Source organism: Pongo pygmaeus, chromosome 8 (assembly GCF_028885625.2).
Source record: "Pongo pygmaeus isolate AG05252 chromosome 8, NHGRI_mPonPyg2-v2.0_pri, whole genome shotgun sequence".
Lineage (NCBI taxonomy): Eukaryota > Metazoa > Chordata > Mammalia > Primates > Hominidae > Pongo > Pongo pygmaeus.
In genome coordinates this window covers 92896173-92915711 of record NC_072381.2, presented here as the reverse complement: position 1 = coordinate 92915711, position 19539 = coordinate 92896173, and the positions used below count along the sequence as shown (strand labels likewise).

Below are 19539 nucleotides of genomic sequence, written 5' to 3'. Positions count from 1 at the left end.
AGACATAAAATCAAGACTTGTCAAACCGACAAGAAAAAAGTTGCCAACAAAATACTACCTGGAACAAAAAAGGCCTAATATTGCTGTAGATATTAAAAACAAGGGCCGGGCATGGTGGCTTACACCTGTAATCCTAGCACTTTGAGAGGCTGAGGCGGATAGATCACCTGAGGTCAGGAGTTTGAGACCAGCCTGGCCAACATTGTGAAACCATCTCTACTAAAAATACAAAATTAGCCGGGCGTGGTGGCATGTTCCTGTAGTCCCAGCTACTCAGGAAGAGAATCGCTTGAATCCAGGAGGCGGGGGTTACAATGAGCCGAGATTGCGCCATTGCACTTCAGCCTGGGCAACAAGAGAGAAACTCCATCTCAAAATAAATAAATAAATAAATAAATAAAATAAGGACTGTTCATAACTATAGTGGGCCCTTGAACAACAAACAACGTGTTTAAACTGCATGGGTCCACTCATAAGCAGATTTTTTTTTTTTAATGAAAGTTAAACTGAGTGTGCCCGTCTCTCCTGCCACTCTTTCCACCTTCACCTCTTTTACCTCTGCCAACCGGAGACAGAAAGACCAACCTCTCTTCCTCATGCTACTCAACATGAAGATGACCCAGATGAAGTTAATATATTTCTCTTTATGATTTTTTAAATAACATACTTTCTCTAGGTTACTTTATTGCAAGAATACAGTATACAAACTATGTTATTAACTGTGTCTGTTAGTGATAAGGTCAACAGTAGGCTATTTTAGTAGTTCAGTTTGGGGGTAGTCAAAAGTTCTCTATGGATTTTTGAGTGTGTTGGGGTCAGCATCCCAATCCCTGTATTGTGTAAGGGTCAACTGTATGTCGATAAATTTGAGAACTTAGGTATGGGTAAACCCTTAGAAAAATATGCATTTCTAAAACTGACTTAAGAAGAAATAGAATACATTGTTAGTTCCATAACTATGAAATAAGTTAATAGTGAAAATATCTTTTTATAAAGAAAACTTCAGGCCCATAGAACTTTATAGCAAATTCTGCCAGTATTTAAGGAACAAATTAATAATAACCAATTTATGCAAATTCTTCTAGAATATAGGAAAAGAGGGAACACTTACAAACCTTTTTGTGAGGCTAGCATAACTACAGTTCTAAAACCTATAGTACTCTGTAATTTCTCTCTCTCCCTTCTAAATTGGTATAAGAATCTTAAATGTCAGCAAGTTAAATTCAGCAATATAGAAAAAATATAATGCGACCAGTTGGATTTATCCCAGGAGTTTAAGCCTGGCTTCATTTAAGGGATGGGAAATCAGTATAATATGCAACATTAACAGATTAAAGAATAAAACCTGTATGATTCTCCCAATAAATGCAGAAAAGGCCTTAAGCCATTCATTCATGGTTTTAAAAAGCTCTTAATAATATGGGAACGGAAGATAGTGTTATTTTTGTTTTGTTTTGTTTTTTGTGTTTTTTTTTAGATGGACCCTTGCTCTGTTGCCCAGGCTGGAGTGCAGTGGCATGATCTTGGCTCACTGCAACCTCCGCCTCCCGGGTTCAGGTGATCTTTAACTTGATAAAATGAATTTACTAAAACAAATGTATTTTATAGTGAAGAATTGGAAACATTCTCTTTATGATTAGGAGCAAGCCTGTTGTCTTTCATTACTTTTCATTACTTTTTTTTTTTTTTTTTGGCTTTTCTTTGTTTACTTTGTTTACTTCTTTGTTTACTTTTACTTCTGTTTAACATTTTACTGAGTTACTAGCCACTGCCTAAGTCAAAAAGGTAGGGATTGGAAAAGAAGGAACTAAACAGTCATTATTAATGGATAATATGATAATCTACATAGAAAGCTAAAGAATGTTTATAAGCTATCAGGATTCATGAGAGTTTGATGGGTTTGCTGGATTTAAAATCAGTATACAAAAATCAGCTGTTTCTGTATACCCATCATGTTTTAAAATGTCATTTTAAAAAACATTATATAGTAGCATCAAAAATATAAAACAACGGACAAACATAAGACATACAACACATTCATAGAGAAAATTATAAAACTATTGAAAGTTTAGTTAAATTCAACATCAGTAAAAAAATACTGGCAGATTTTCGTTTTGTTGTATTTTTTCCTGAAATTCATGTGGAAGAACAAAAGTCTATAAATAGGGAAGGCAATCCTAAAACACAAAGTTTTATTTAACTACTTTGGGTCTTGAGTTTTCTTATCTGTAAAAGAAATAATAATAGCACTTACCTTGTTGGATTGCTATTGAAATTAAATATATAATGTAAAATATAACTGCTGCATAAGTGTTTCCTATTATTTTTATAACTTAAAAGATTTGTACTGAGGACATATATAGAATGCATATGAATCAGTAGGAAAAAAATAATAGAAAAATGGGCAAAGAAACTTAAATAGGCACATTAAAAAAGAACAATCTCCAGTGGTCAATAAACATATGAAAAGATGCACAAACTGATTAGGAATCAAGGAAATGCAAATTAAAGTCAAATTGATATAACTTTTCACCCCTGCCAAGTTGTAAAGTTTTAAGTCTGTCAATAACATGCTGGAAAGAATGTGGAACAGTAGGAACAAAAGTATTGCTGTTGGGAATATAAATTAGTATAACCATTTTGGAAGATAGTTTGGCATTATCTAGTAAAGTTGAAAATGTGCATAGTCAGTGACCCACAAGTTTTATTCTGGGCATATATCCAAGAGCCAGGAGATGCATACAAGTGTGCTCATAGCAGCCCTGCTTGTAATGGAAAAAAAGCAGGAACCAATCTGAATATTTGTATAAATGTTGGCATATGCGTATATAGGAGAGGAAAAACACTTTTCCTTCTACCCTTCAGAATTCTCATTTGAGCCTCTATAACAAAAGATAGATAAACAAGAGAAAAACAAACAAGTTTATTAACATGTATCAAGCATGCAACCAATAGGAGTACCAGAGATGAGTAACTCAAAAATTTGGTTAGAACTTGAGTGTATATAGTATCTTGGCAAAGAAGCAATTTTTTAAAGAAGCGATCAGACAAAAGAAAAGGAGTCTCTAGGGGCAGCAAACTGTGGGAAACTAATGGTAGATGAAGACTAGTTGGTAAAGTTTGTTATGCAGATTCCTCTGGCTAAGTGTGTAAAGTTGTCTCCTTTGATTAACTTTTGTCCTTCCTGGTAAAGAGAAGAGGAGGGACACCTTTGTGAATTTATTGCTTTTAGGCAAGTAGGAGTAGGGCAGACAGCTTTTCTTGTATCTGTTTTTTTCTAAATTTCCCTCAACTCAAAATAATTCTTATGCCAGAGTGACATACTTTGGTCTGCATGTGCCAGAGCATAATATTCAGCAGAGAAAAGTGAATGAAATACAGATGCTCAACAACTCTAAGAAATAGTGAGACGAAAACATCACAGAAGAGTACATATAGTGTGATCCCATGTAGACATTCTGAAACATGTAAAACTAAACCTTAGAGAATCAAACATATGGTTAAGTTAAAGAAAAGCAAGAGATGATTTCAATTTAGGATTGTGATTTTTTTTTCTGGGAGACGAGAAGATCTGTATTTGGAGAGGGCCTCACCGAAGGACTTGAAAGATAGTGATAATGTTCTTGTTCTTAAACCTGGATTGGTATTGATTATATTGTGTTTCTTTATACCTCATCTAAACAGTCGATAAGATATTATTTTATCTACCTAGTTATTAGTAAAAGCACCATAAGAACTTAAAAAAAAAAAAAAAAATGACCAGAGGAGTGAGAATAAAACCAAGATGATGTTTAGGATACTGGTGATAGTCTTTTCTACCTGAATACATCTGAAGTATGCAGAGTACTGCAGACAGTCATAGTGGTTCACTGTGGCAGTGATTGTCAACTGAAACACTGTGTTCTGCAAAGAAATAATCAGAATTTGGGGAAGTTTGTGGGGTGGCAAATATAATTTTTTAAAACCTCAGAGATTATTTGGTTATACCTCTTCTCACTTCTTTCCCACTGTCTGGGGAATCACTTGCATAAAGTCACCATAGCCAAAGAAGGAGAAGGTTGCAAAAGAGAATTGATTATAAACGTGTTATAGAATGGTCAAGGAGAAGAAGAGGTCATGAGGAATATGATCTAAGAAAGTGATGAGTAAATTTAGTGAAATTAAGCTTGGAGAGAGTAATTTCCATTTGGTGGAGGCAGCAAGTATAATTTGAGGTAAAAGAACATGGTCATTCTAGAGTTGGGGGAAAAGAAGAAAAAAAAAGGGAAAAGGTCAGTGGAGGAGGAGGAGGTAGAGAGGGGCTGCCTAAAAGGATATTTAATAGATGGAGGAAGGTCCCAGAAGAATCAGGAGGGGCTGGGGTCAGTAGTTATGGGAACATTTTTAGGGTAGAGTTGTTTTATTTTTAGTAGCATGAAGGGGAGACATTGTGACTAAAAGTGAGTGAGTGGAGGAGGCTGGGGGCCTATTTAGGTAAATATGTGATCAGTATTTAATGAGATTAAATCATTGTGGATTTTGAAATATTAGGGCATGGTTGAAGAAAGCATGAATTTGTTGGGAACTCAATTGTTTTGTTACTATTCTCAAGCATTACTCAGCAACTTGGTGGCAGAGTGAATGGTAGTGTTAAATCGGCATTGGGGATGGAGCTGACTAGTATAACAAGAAGTGTAAGGATTTCTAAGGAGCACATCGTTGAAGTAATGACTATGTGATTCAGGCCATTTAGAAAGTTAAGTATTACCAGATGGGAGATAATTTAGTTGGAGAATAGAAAAGAAGGAATTAGAATACACATTAAAGGCAAGGATCAGGTGTGAATGTGGGAGGAGGAAGGTGTGACTTTTGTGGTCAGAATGAAAGAGGATTGAATCTAAAAGCTTAGATGTAGAACACTTTGAGTATACCAGATAATCAGTGGGCCCCATGTGATTTTAAAGGCAATACGGTTTTGAGATGAGAGGTAGAAGATGACATAGTTGCATCAAATCAGAAACAGTATCCTGGAAGTATACTGTTATGTTGGATTAAACAATATATTTGTAAATTTCTAGACTTGAAACCAGGAAAACCTTCAGTTTGTGAAAGGCAGGAGATTTAATTGGTAATGAGAGAGGAGTTGATTTCAACATGGCATTGTACAGGGACTGGGATTTTTCTGGGCACATACTGCTGCTTGGATCATATTTAGATGTAGTAGAAGAGTTTTGATAAGCTATATTTTTGATGAAAGGGTGGGTTAAGTTAATTGAGATGTGTACTCTAATAGATTTAAAGTGCAGGATGAATATGTGTTAACTGTCTTGGGAATTTATAAATACAGTATTTTGTTTAGCATATTAATTAAACTACATAGGCTGGGCATGGTGGCTCACACCTGTAATCCCAGCACTTTGGGAAACTGAGGCAGGTGGATCACCTGAGGTCAGGAGGTCAAGACCAGCCTGGCCAACATGGCAAAACCCCGTCTCTACTAAAAATACAAAAATTAGCTGGACATGTTAATGGGTGCCTGTAGTGCCATCTACTTGGGAAGCTAAGGCAGGAGAATCGCTTGAACCCTAGTGGCGAAGGTTGTAGTGAGCTGAGATCTCACCATTGCATTCCAGCCTGGGCGACAGAGTAAGACCCTGTCTCAAAATAATAATAATTAGACTATATAATTTTCTTGAAATTGTGGTTTAGTAGTCAAGGGCCAGGAAATATTTCATACACGAGTTATACACAGAAAGTGACATACTATGACATTAATTATTTAACTTAAAGTCTTCCTATTTTTAGTCCTATCATTATACTGTAGCCTTGAAAACTGTTTCTGTTATTTTGAGAGAAGTAAGAGCTGAAGTTTTCTGTGAAGGAGTATACTGAAAAAACTTTAAAAACTTGGAAATCTCAACTGCCAGGAATTTTAAGAACAGCTATCACAGAATGCCAACTTGGAAGAGCTAACATTTGTTAACCCCAGAAAGCTGTTGTGAACTCCATTGCCAGTCAAGTGGCTTTTAAACCCAAGATTTACTGGAGCTGAGTCTTATAAGACTGAGAAGAAGCTGAAGTAAGTAAAATTGAGATAGGAGTCAGTAAGGAACAATCAGTTAGTGTTGCCTAGGTAGGTAAGGGAGTAGATAGAAGTGATGAGGAAAGAAAAGCAATAGGAGCTGGGAATCAGAGGAGAAAAAACTCTGCAGTATTGTTTTCTACACAAGCATAGTAGAAGGGCACCATAGTACTGCGAACCGCAAATATATGAGACAGGTCTCAGTTAATTTAGAAAGTTGATTTTGCCAAGGTTGAGGACATGCACCCATGACACAGCCTCAGCAGGTCCTGATGACATGTGCCCAAGGTGTTCAGAGCAGTTTGGTTTTATACATTTTAGGGATACATGAGACGTCAGTCAGCATATGTAAAATGAACATTGGTTTGGTCCAGTTGGAAGCAAAGGTGAGGCAACCTGAAGCAGGAAGGAGACTTCCAGGTCATAAGTAGATAAGAGACCAATGGTTGCATTCTTTTGAGTTTCTGATTAGCCTCTCCAAAAGAGGCAAACACATATGCATTTATCTCAGCAGAGGGGTGACTTTGAATAGAATGGAGGGCAGGTTTGCCCTAAGCAATTCCCAGCTTGACTTTTCCCTTTAGCTTAGTGATTTGGGGTCTCCAAGATTTATTTTCCTTTCACATTTCCTCCCTTTTCTTTTTAAAAATCTTTTGGAGAAAGCATATTTAGAAGAAAATGAGTCTCTGGTCTCAAGTTTCGTCTGATCTCTCATGGCTAGGATGGTTTATTCCTTGACGGATAGGTCCTGAGTTATTAGGAAAGCTCATTTTTAGCTGGTTGTGAAGTCTCATGTCCTGTGAAGAGAAAATAGGGGGAGAAAGGGAGAAAAACAACAAAAAACAAAAAACAAATCCTGGAAAATTTATATAGGCCACATTACCTGAAGTCCATATGTCAGTAGGCAGGTATTAAACTGGCTTATGTATGTAAGTAAGTTGCTGTTCTTTTCTTCTGAAGTTTAAGTGTCTAGCTTCAGTTCTTAGGGCATTAAGAAAGCACAGCTTAGTTTTCAGTGACTCCAAATTAGGAAAAATGGGGGAAAAAAGAGAAAGAAATTGAAAACATTATTTTGAAGACTTGTAGCCAAGAAAAGTTTGAATTCTGTCTGAACTATAGAAAATAATAAAAATTGAAAAATATTAGGCAGGACTAGAATCGAACAACAGGTGTACTATAGTTTTTGAAACATAATTTTTCTGTCTCCAGTTTCTCATTTTCACTAAAGACAAATTATGGTAGGACTAGAATCGAACAACGGGTGTACTATAGTTTTTGAAACATAATTTTTCTGTCTCCAGTTTCTCATTTTCACTAAAGACAAATTATGGTAGGACTGATTTGCTTTCTTATACTTGGCCAGATTATTTGTATATAGTGCAGCAAGAATAATTATTTTGTTACATAGGCTTTTTTTTTTTCGTGACATAGTCTTGCTCTGTCACCCAGGCTGGAGTGCGGTGGCGGGATCTCGGGGGTGATCTGCCTGCCCTGGCCTCCCAAAGTGCTGGGATTATAGGCATGAGCCACCGCTCCCTGCCTACATAGGCTTTTAAATTGGCTTTGATGGAACTTTGTTCCATAGAAATAATCTCAGGTAAGACTTTTTTAAAGCCAAGCCCAGCCGTGGATTTGTACCGTCAAATACCTGTGAATTGGGTGAATTCCTCTCCTCTTGATTCCAAGATAAACTTGGGGCTCCTGGGCCTGTCAGAAAGTGACATTCTTTACTTACAACAGGTCAGAAACGCTGTACAGGGACTGTGTAGATAAGGTGTGAGGCCAGATTTCCCAAGGGGCTTTCATTGGCTCTGTAAGTCAAGTTTGATTCCTTAAAGGAAAGCACACCATTCCAGTCAAAGCTTTGGTAAAATAACTAGTTTCTCCAATTGTGTCCTGTTACAAATGAAAACAGATTCTTATTGCACTTATGCAAATAACTGTATTGCCGTAAGTTAAGAATACTCACAAATAGTTTCCAAATTCTAGAGAAATCAGGTAGAGAGAAACAAATATGCTCCAAATTTTGTTCATAGGGGTCTACTGAATTGTTAGAAGCTGTCGATAGTGCAAAAGAAAAGTTTCTTTGAAAAAAACAAAACAAAGGATCAGCAACATTTTAAGCAAAAAGTCAAAAAGATAACTTCAGTCTTCTGTTAATTCAGTCCATGCAGTTAATTCCTGTTCTGTTTGATATTCATGGATGTTCCAGCTCTCTGTGAGTCCTGAAAGTTTTTCTTCTATTTTGATGTCACAATCTCCAATCAGAAACATGCATTCAAGAGCACCTGTTAGAGTTTTATAGCTGATTATAAAACCACCTTCTAAAGAGGACCAAAAGAAGGTAACAATTGTCCATGGATGACAAAAGTTTTAGGGTAGCCATAGTCAAAGACACAGTTGATGACAAGGAAATTTGTTACCTCTGTGGCACACAATAATTATAATTATTAATGATAATGTACATTAAGTCATATCAGAATTATAGGAGTTTCTCATAATTTTAGGACACATACTAATAACATCTCTACAAATACAGACCAAGAAAACCAAACACCGTTTCTTATTTGACAATGTTTCCTATGTCATTTTTTTTTACTAAATAAGCCAAATTATGTCATTTTTTGAACTTTAGGGAACCTAATGTCTTAAAGGATTAATTAGGTCAAAAAAAGACATAATTTATCATTTGATTTTGGAAAGTTTGTCAAATATCAAAGGTTTAAAAAACTTCATACTACAGGTCATTGTAAAATAAGTCATTCATTTCACCAAAGTGATAATTCAAAAAAAGGTAAAACCTTCATTCTTTGAGAGAGGAGACTTAATTTTCCAAACGATAAGGCCTAATAAAAACAGCATGAAGCCAATTCAATTTATTTTTAAAAGTTTATAAACAGTCTCCAAAATTTTAATCTTGACCATAAGATATAACTTCCATAAGCCTTTCACAGCATTTATAGCCTTTATTAAGGAGTCAGTTAATGCTTCAACCAAACCTTGTTAATCTGGCACAGGGGCCCATACGTTGGTTTTGCATTAGTGTGCCTTTGATATGAATGATTAATTTATAGAGAAACTGAACTTGTTTTCTCTCTCAAAATTGGGCCTTCCAATTTCACATGCCCGCCTCTTCTATGATAGTCCCTGGGCCTTGAGGAGTTGAATAGCTTTAATTTCTGGCCTTGTGTTTTAGAAACGCAGTTTATTTTGATTGGCATTTTCTACGGAGCCTGAAGATGAGGCTTTAATTGCTGTCAGTGTTTATGATTTAGTAGGACTTGGTGTCTTTTTTAGACCCAGAAGTCAAAGCCATGTAACTCAATGGCACAGGTACTTTGAACATAGAGAAAGATACATGAATGTTAATAACCTTAATTAAAAAAATTTTTTTTTTAATTTCAGTTTTTTTCCCCCAAGCAAACCAAACTTAATCATAATGGCATAGAATTGTTTTGATAAACCATAAAATCTGTTAGACCAGTTACTAAAAGGCAACAGAAAAGACCTGCAGTGCCAGAATATTATGTTGGAAGAAGACATTTCCTTTGGACATTCATGAAAACATTGTTAGCATCAGGCCATAACAAACAGAACTCGAGGAAAAAAACTTATATGAGCTGAAAATGAGTTGAAAGAGAGTGTTACAATTTCACACCCTTTAAAAGGGGAGAGAAAACTGAAAATGGTGAGATGCAATAAAAGTTGAAGTTTGGGTTAGAAAAAAATTAAAATCTCTTATAATTTATTAAGAGTGAATCAATAACTTAAGAAAATTTCATTGTTTTAACCAGTGATTTAGTGTGTGTATATATATATATACACACACATAATTTTTTTTACATCAAGTCCAATCATCTCTAGAAAGACCATTTTAATTTCCCTTTAATTATATAAAAGTTTTTTTGTTAGTTTTTTTAAAATAAATCCTCTTATTGTGTCTTAGACCATTCATGACATGCTTGGACTCTGTGGTTTGTCGTGACCATCCTCTTTCTTAACCAGTCATTTTATTGTAGGACTAAATTTACATATAAGAGTCTTTCTCATTATTTCTTTTTAAGCTTTCTTACCAAAACAGCCCTCTTTATTTTTACAACTTTCTTTACATGTCTCTTACTTCCTGGTTCCTTTTACCTTCTTTTATACATGACCTAAATAAGCTTTGAATTAGACAAAAATTGTTCACCTTTTTAAAAAGGACACACTTTTTTTTTTTAGAAAAGTTTTTCTACAATGTATTTTATTGAAATATCTATTATTTTAGTATAACTTTAGATTCTAAATTATGATGAGTTTGTCTACAATTATCCCATTGCATTTACCTAATTATTTTAATTGTTTACCTAGATTATTTATGAAAACTGTAATGGTCATCATTTAAAGTTACAGAACCACCATTGCAAAATCATAACTGAGACAGTGAAAAAGATCTGACCTACCTCACCCCATCTTGCTTCTAACCTCCAAGCTGTCCTCGTTCATTCCTGGGCATAGGCTGAACTAACTTCTGGAGGAACTTGGTTTATAGTTTAGCTTTGAAACAAAGGCAATAACAGCCTTTTCCCAAAACAAACCTTACTGCCTATGGACTAGACTGCCTAATGCCACAAGACTAGAAGTTATGATAATCTTACTAACTTCAAGATGTAGCTATTTTCATTAAACCAATATCAATGTCTTATTTATTAACAATTACGCAAGCAAAGATCATTCTGTTTGGGGCTGGGTTTATAGTTTTTAATCCCTATGCCAAATTTTGACACCTTAATAGTATTTTGCAAGGATAAGTATGAAATTGATTGATTAGTAAATGCAAACAAAAATATATGTTGGCAGTTCTTAAGATATTTCTAATATTACTTTACCAGTAATTTTAAAGCTAGCTTATTTATTAAAGATTTTATTAAATTATGTAAACTTGAAAAAGCATTTGACGAGTCTTCTCTTTTTTCCCGATAAAGTATTTGATTCAAGCACTTTTATTTTCTTAAGCCAATTAGTTAGAGCTCTTTTATATATTTTCAGTAGTGAAACATTGTGTACACAACACATAAATACATAAACATATTAGGCATGCTGATAGAATTACATATTATAGATTCATAAAAATTTTATTTTCCTACCTTAGACTTCAAATTCTTAATAACCTTTTTCACTACCCTAGGCAGTTGTCAGCTAAATGGCCTTTAATTTGCATATGAAAGGAAACAACTCAGGTGAAAATCAGATAGCAAAATTTACACCATCAGGTATGGAAAGAAAACGTCTAGTGTGCTAAGAGGGAAATTAAAATGGATTTAATTGCCAATTAAACATAAAGCTATGGAAATTATAAAGGCATTTTAAATACACACACACACACACACACACACACACACCACCCCCCCCATGGCTTTTACTTTTATAAAGGCATTTTAAATACACACACACACACACACACACACACACACACACACACACACACACACACACACACACACACACACACACACACACACACACACACACACACACACACACACACACACACACACACACACACACACACACACACACACACACACCCCCCAATGGCTTTTACTTTGGAACTTCAGCCATGAGATAAATACAAATTCCCTGGCTTGCAAAAAAAAAAAAAAACCTGTTAGATCCAAACAGTGGTTTTTATCTTAGTAGAAAAATAACAGCAGATTTAAAGCAGCCAGAAACAAAAGACACAGAGAATGTAGCAACTCTGTGGTTTGTAGGTCGACCTTAGGGTTCTTTTTCCTTAATGTGAATGTGCACAAAGACCATGTTACTTCCATTTTACATAAACTCTGGCAAGTAGTGGTGCCATAAAGCCTACGGAGTGCTTGAAAGGGGATCATTCTCCTCATTCTTAGATCGTTTTTCCCACTTTTTCTTAAAAGGAGGAACTGAGCTGTGGCCTAGGGTTTTTATGTGTGGATCGATGTGTGCTGCTTGTGGGCAGGACTCCACAGTGTGTCACCACTGAGTTGTTTCTGCCCTCTTACATGTCTCGGTTTCTCTCTCCAGAGGTCCATGACCTCTGAGAGGGCTCAAAACATGGGATGATCAGGCCTTATATGTGTTTCCTGGACGAGCCTTTTTAAAAATTAATTTTTGTTGGGGATTTTCTTGTAAGGCCACTGCACGTCGAGGGAGGTTAACCCCCTTGTACACTCCCATTAGGCCCCCAGTCACCCAGGGGCACCTTTTGGCTGGGGGGAGCAAAACACCCTTTCTCTTCGGAGCTGAGAAAACTCAATCTGTCATTTACCTGCAAAAACAACAGTTCAGTTCCTCACGTAAATGTGCGCAGAAAAGCCAAATAGAGATTAATTTTGGTAGAAAAGGCAATAGAGAAGACCCTTTAGAATGCATCTCTGAAGTAGAATCAGGATCCTTAACAACTTCCTAGGAGAAAAAACAGCCAAGACCACTTCCTGTAAACTGTGCTCAGCCACCCCTAACTTTGTAGCTCTCATTCACCATTACACACACCAAGGTCAAATCCTCTTGTGGTACAAGATAATCTCTGGTACCCCCAAGCCAAAGAAGTCAGGTCATGGAATATATGGAAACAGGTTTAGACTTAAGAAGAATCTGCCCATGACTCTTGAAACTCCACAAGGAAAACATAACACTCTAAAAGGAGTAAGTGGCATCTTTGTTACTGAATTTTTTTAATGGGTTCAAGTCATTAGAAACCTCCTCTGGATTTTTTGGTACTACAGATAGCAAAGGGGGAAGGAGGTATAGGGTGGAAGAAAAGTAAATGAAAGAACATTTGTTTTTTTAAGACAGTAAGCAAACACAGAAACCAAGCACGTGGATTTTTGTTTTTGTTTTTTTTTTCTTTCCTCTTTTGCAGCTGCGAGGAATTTTAGCCAAATTAGAGAGGCTTTGTTACCCATAATTTGGAATTCTCACTCGGATTTGACGAAGTTGAGTAGAGTTTGTCAAATCTGATGGGAGAAAGACCAGAACAAACAAACAACAAAAAACCCAACAATATGATCACTGACTGCTCTAATGGTAAGGAGAAATTAAGACCAGCTAGTTGTTAAACTTTAGCCAAGACAAAACCCCAACTCAGCTACTTACCTAGGGATAGGTCTCAGACTGAAGACTGCTCTCTACATCCTAGAAGCAGGAAAAAAGTCAAACTCATCTTCCCTGCTAGGAGTGAGCTCAAACTCTGTAAAGGAGTTACCTACCCTCCGTCGCTATGTAAGCAGGAAATCTTGCTTTCCTTGTTGGAAGCAAGTGAAACTCCAAAAAAAGGGAGTTGTATAGCAAAATAAACTTTAGGTCTCCACCAAATTTTGGGAGTTCAGGTGTTATCTGGAGGGAATACTCACAGACATCAGCAAATAGTACTATTGGTTTGAGCCATAAAGTTAGCTCATGCTGGTGTCAAGCACCAATAGGAGATTTGTCAAAGGTCAGGGGCACCTCCACTCAGAATCCCTTCATGGTCACCAAAATGTGAACCCCACATATCTGAGACAGGTCTCAGTTAATTTAGAAAGTTTATTTTGCCAAGGTTGAGTACACGGGCCCATGACACAGCCATAGGAGGTCCTGAGACAAGTGCCCAAAGTGGTCAGAGCACAGTTTGGTTTTATACATTTTAGGGAGACACGAAACATCAGTCAACATATGTAAGATGAACATTGGGTTCTGTATGGAACTGGAAACAAAGACAGGACAACTTGAAGCAGGGAGGGGGCTTCCAGGTCATAGGTAGATAAAAGGCAAATGATTGCATTCTTTTGAATTTCTTATTAGCTTCTTCAAAGGAGGCAGTAAGATACACATTTATCCCAGTGAGCCAGAGGGGTGACTTTGAATAAAATGGGAGGCAGGTTTGCCCTAAGCAGTTCCCAGCTTCACTTTTCCCTTTAGCTTAGTGATTTGGGTTCCCCAAGATTTGTTTTCCTTTTACAGTACAAAGCCATCTTACCCAAGAACTTTCAGAATACATAACGGTAAAATGAGAGGAAAGAGGTATAAGTACACTAACCCTAAAAGAGGATCACTATTTCCACATGTGTAGAAGAAGATATTTTTCCAGAGTTTTAATGTAATTTTATAATAAATGATTATACTTATTATATAAAGATACATACTCAGAGTCCTTGTTAGTTCCCTTTTAAATGCATTTTTAAAAAGCTTTATATCAGTGATTCATCTGCATACACTTAAATTGGAACACTTCAGCTGTGACCTCAGTAAAAAGATCAGAGGTTGTCCTTGTTTCTAACTTAAGTTTAATTCATTCATCTCTGATTTTTCACTCTTGTTAATGACATGTCCAACTTTCTAAACTGATTCTTCCAAAAGGACAATTTTATGGATCTTTAGAACCTGAATGAAATGAGTGTTAGCTCGTAAGTATTTTCTTTGCTGCTGCTTTTCCACATTTCTGCCTTCCCCACTCCAGGCAAAAATATTAGTTTAATATTTCCTATTCCACTGATTAATCTTTTTGAAAAAATAATACTTTACATAGAGAAAAAAGTGAAATAGATGAAAGGGTAAAAAATAGTGTGAAAGGGTAGAAAATCATTTGGAACAGTCAAAAAATATGGGTATACAGTAAAAAGTAAGTTTTCCTCCTTCTTTTGGCCCCCACACACTCCCCATCCAACTCATTTTCCCTCCACAGAAACAACCACCACTTGGAGAGACCTACTTTAAAAAAAAAAAAAAAAAAACAAGCAAACCATGGTGATCAGAAAATATAACTTTCATTAAGCTGTAAACAAGAAAGTATGCATAAACATAAGCCATTTTTACAGTAGTCCAATCATAATTTTGTTTTTCTGCTTATCTAGTGGCTCACTTAAAAGTGTCAAAACTAGGCAATTGTATAACTTTTTCCTGGGACACAGTTTGTTTGGTGGCAGTTTTGGTGTGTTTTTTGGTGCGTTCCATTTATTTGCCAGCCATGTTCTGCTCTCCCAAATGAAGAATATTAGTGTTTCAGCAAAATATGGGATTCGAAATTAGACAAATCAGTATTTGAGCTCTGTTAATGGCACTTCCTAGCTGTATAATCCTGACATTTCTTTTAATTTCTCTGACCTGTAAATTCCTCATCTAAATAATAAGGATAATAATAGTACTTCTCAGGTTAATTTTAAGAGTTGATTGTAAATTATCTAGCACAGTGCTAGATATGGTAGGTGCTCAATAAAACCATTAGTTCCTTTTCCCTTTTCTTTTAATGATATATTGTGAATACAACCTGAAGAGATTGTTAAAGTGGGACTGCTGTTGCAGGAAAGAGATCTTAGGTAAACTTGAAAAGATAAAATTTTCTGTCTCTATATAAACTAAACATTATTCATTTGTCATTTTTTGTTTAGGAAGTTCCAGATAGAAATAAAGGCTATTCTTTAAATCAAGAGGCAATTTAAAAAGCTTTATTTAGGCATAGAGTAAAATTTTCAGGGCAACTAGCTAATAGGGAATAAAACAGGGTTTCTCAGATCAGGCATTGTTGACATTTTGGGCCAGTAATTATTTGGGATGGGGAAAGGGAGGCTGTCCTGTGCCTTGTAGAATGTTCAGTGGCATCTCTACCTCTACTGACTAGATGCTGGTATCACCCTACCCCCAAGTGTGACAACCAGAAGTATTTCCAGACTTTGCCAAATGTCCCCTGGGAAAACCACTGTCTTCGAGCATTGCTTAAAAAGAACACATGTGGGAGGGTTTCACATTTACTGTAGCATAATGAAAATGAAGAGTAAATGTTATTCAGATGCTAAAATAGGATACCTTTTTTAACTGACATGTAAACGACTTATGGCAGTAAAAGAGAAGGTATTTACAAGCGACAAAGGAATCTACAAAAGATTATCTATTGATTCAGTGATTTTACAGGGGCAAGATAAATAGGAGATGTATCCTATTTATGGGATGTGGTTCATAGCACTTTTTAAAAATTCTTATGAGACAAGATTTGTCTCTTGTCCAGGCTGGAATGCAGTGGCATGATTATGGCTCACTGCAGCCTTGGTCTCCAAGGCTCAAGTAATCCTCCTCCCTCAGCCTCCAGAGTAGCTAGGACTATAGGTGTGTACTGCCACATCCAGCTAAGTTTTGATTTTTTGTAGAGATGGCGTCTATGTTGCCCAGGCTGGTCTTGAACTCCTGGGTTCAAGCAATCCTCCCAACTCAGCCTTCCAAAGTGCTGGGATTACAAGTGTGAGCCCCCATTCCTGGCCCCCATAGTACTTTTTTTTTTAAAGCTATTAAACACGTTTATCCTAACCTCCTAGCCGTTCTATAACTAAAATGCTGTGTGATGTGAATTTCCTTTTAGAACAGTCATAGCCCTGGACAGACAGCAAGATTCTATATAATCAAAAGCATTTTAGGAAAATGTAATAACCAAAACTTAGGTAAACATGATTTACCAGAGTCCCTTCATTTCTAAAATGTTCACTTAATTGAAATTTGAATTTGTTTTGTATAGATTTTTAAAGACTCTTTCATGGTTATGAACTCCAATCTTAAAATTGAAGAAATCAGGGCAAATATGTGTGGTAGTCAAGTATGGACTCTAGTGTTGGACTCCTTGAATTCATATCTTGTTTCTTCTCTTGGCTAACTTTTAACCAAAGGCAAATTACCTAATCATGCTAAACTTCAGTTTCTTTTTCTGTGATTGGGAAAATATTATGACTGTCTCATAGTATTGGCTCTTAGGATTCAATAAGTTAATCCTTTTACTGTATTTTGGCATAATATTTGGCACACTCAGTAAATGTTTTTCATTATTTTAATTGAAAGCTTTGTTGTATTGCTAGAACTCATAGGTTTAATGCTGGTTGTGCCCTGCTTTGAGAATATATGTAGATATACTTCTAATTTAGAGTTTTTTTATTATAACTCTGGTTGCCCAGTCCCAGGAATTGTCTTCTACCTAAAAGGGACAGCATAACAGAGCAATTTAAAATGGGATATGTATGGCCATGTATTGTAGATACCTGGATTAATTTGAAGGAAGTTGGACATCTGTTTCAGATACTCAGTTTAAAGAAACTTCAGTTATACATTTCTTGCCCTCCTTAACTCCTCTGTCTTTCATCTTGAGATTTTACCTTTACCAGTCATGATAGTCCTATTCGGAATGAGAAACTAAGCTGTATCCTAGAGTCTCATTGAAACAATGGGAGCCCCTCTTGGAAGTGTAAGATCTCTTCAGTCACATAACCTGTTTTCTCATTTCCTGAAAGGTGGTTAAATTTCCCTGATTTCTGTGGAATAGAGCCCCAAATCGTTACCTGAGGGCTCACAATGGAGAAGGCTAGGATCAAGGGGCCTAGAATATCCTTGGAAATTTCTTGTATATCTGTTCATTGATCTTTAGACTTCACATATATCTATTTCGAAGTGCCAGTATCTAAATACCAAATCAAAGCAGGTTGCTTGTTCTTTTCGTTCTAGGCAGAAAAACTAATGAAGCAAATTGGTGTGAAAAATGTGAAGCTCTCAGAATATGAAATGAGTATTGCTGCTCATCTTGTAGACCCTCTTAATATGCATGTATGTATCTTTAATCTTATTTAAGATTTTTTTAGAGGTGGGGGTGGGTTCTAACATTTTGTGTCAGGGGTCCTAAAGATCATGGCCGGGTTCATTGATTCTCTAGGCTGAATCATAAGACCTCGGCATATAGTTGTGTTCCTGTATATGATTTATTACACTGAAAAGATACAAAGCAAAATCAGCAAAGGGAAGGGGGCATGGGATGAAGTCTGAAGGAAGCCAGGCACAAGATTCCAAGTGGAGTCACACAGTGCTTAATTAGCGCATCAAGTTGTAACAACACATGTGCAGTGTTGTCACCAGGAAAGCTCACTGGAGACTCAGTCTCCAACATATTTGTTGGGGGCTGGTTATATAGCTTCCCTCTTCCCTTAAATGTACCAAAATTCTAGACTCCCAGAAGGAAAATGGATGTTTCAGCATAAACCATATTGTTTGCACAGTTTAGGCACAGTGAGCTGTTCTTGTCAAGAAATTGTGGCACTCTCCTGAAATCTAAGTTCCCACATGCCAGCCAAGGGCCAATCTTGCAAATATGCCTTTCTAAGGATAACAGTCTCAGGCCTACTTTGTTAACTGTTTTCTGTACACATTTGTTTAGTAAAAGTTTTATATATTTGCCTTTGTGGTATATAAAGCGTACTGCTTTAAGTCATGTGGATTTTTGTTTTATAGAGTTTAAACCTAAATTTTCATAATATGGTATGATAACACAGGATACTAAATCCCAGGTTTTCCATTAATGGCCTTGGCAAATGATTTCCTCTTTGAGTCTCAGTTCCCTCATGTATAATCTAGAGATAATAATACCTGCTTTACCTACTTCATAAGGATTATTTTGAGGATGAGATTGATGTAATGTATAAGATCCTATATGAATATTTTGTAACAATAAGTATACATTTATAAATTCTATAAATAGAAAATATTTGCTTAATACATTAATGTTATATTGCTATAAATAAGTAGAATGAAATAGCCCCATCTCCAAATCTAGAAAATAAAAGTCTGCAGTGTCTTAATATCTGTGTATACAGAGACATACACACACCCTAGAATTAAGCCTGCATTTGAATTTGGTTTATAGATTTACAATGGTACCTTCTTGGAACCCTGCTTATATTAATTTCTGAATAAATCTGTACTAACAGACTTAGTTTTTTGTTGCTGTTACAATGAAAGTTATGTTTTTTTTCAGATCTGGCTGCTGGTTTGCACCTTCCCTTTTTATCATTTTTTTTTACATTTTGAAGGAAATGAATCTATTGTAAAGTATTGCTTCTGATTGGCCCCAACTCCAGCTCTTTTCAGGACAAGTGCCAGTCCTTTCAGGACAAGTTGAATCAGGTTTTTCTTGTCTATTTTGAAAATATGTATGCCCTGTTTTTATTTATAAAGATACTTCCTTAAGTTTTAACATAGATGTAATTTTTTTTTTTTTTTTTGAGACAGAGTCTCACTCTGTCACCTAGGATGGAGTGCAGTGGCGTGATCTTGGCTCACTGCAACCTCCGCCTCCCAGGTTCTGGCAATTCTTCTGCCTCAGCCTCCCAAGTAGCTGGGACCACAGGCATACACCACTATACCCGGTTAATTTTTATTTATTTAATTATTTATTTATTTATTTATTGTATTTTTAGTAGAGACGGGGTTTCACCATGTTGGCCAGGCTGGTCCCGAACTCCTGACCTCAAGTGATCCTCTCACCTTGGCCTCCCAAAGTGCTGGGATTACAGGCGTGAGCGACCACGCCTGACCCATAGGTTTACTTTTGATGGATAAAATTCAGAAGCTATGTTTTATAAGACCTTATTTCTAAAATTAATTTCTGTGATGCTTGACAACATCCTGTATAAAATAGGTACATTCCTGATGAGCTCTTTCCCATCAGCCAGTGCTAAATT

The 19539-nt window shown here is 36.2% G+C and overlaps 1 protein-coding gene across 5 annotated transcripts in view; it reads left to right on the top strand.

Moving 5' to 3' along the window:
• ATAD1 (ATPase family AAA domain containing 1) overlaps window positions 1–19539 on the top strand; it is a 65398-nt gene that overhangs the window by 8261 nt on the left and 37598 nt on the right. For all 5 annotated transcript variants that reach the window (XR_008504843.2, XM_054503078.2, XM_063670576.1 and 2 more), the window contains one exon: window positions 17534–17632. Coding sequence is in view for 4 of the 5 variants with exons in the window: in XM_054503078.2 (XP_054359053.1) it covers window positions 17534–17632 (99 nt within the window). In the remaining variant the exon portion in view is untranslated. The remainder of the gene's footprint in view (window positions 1–17533; window positions 17633–19539) is intronic.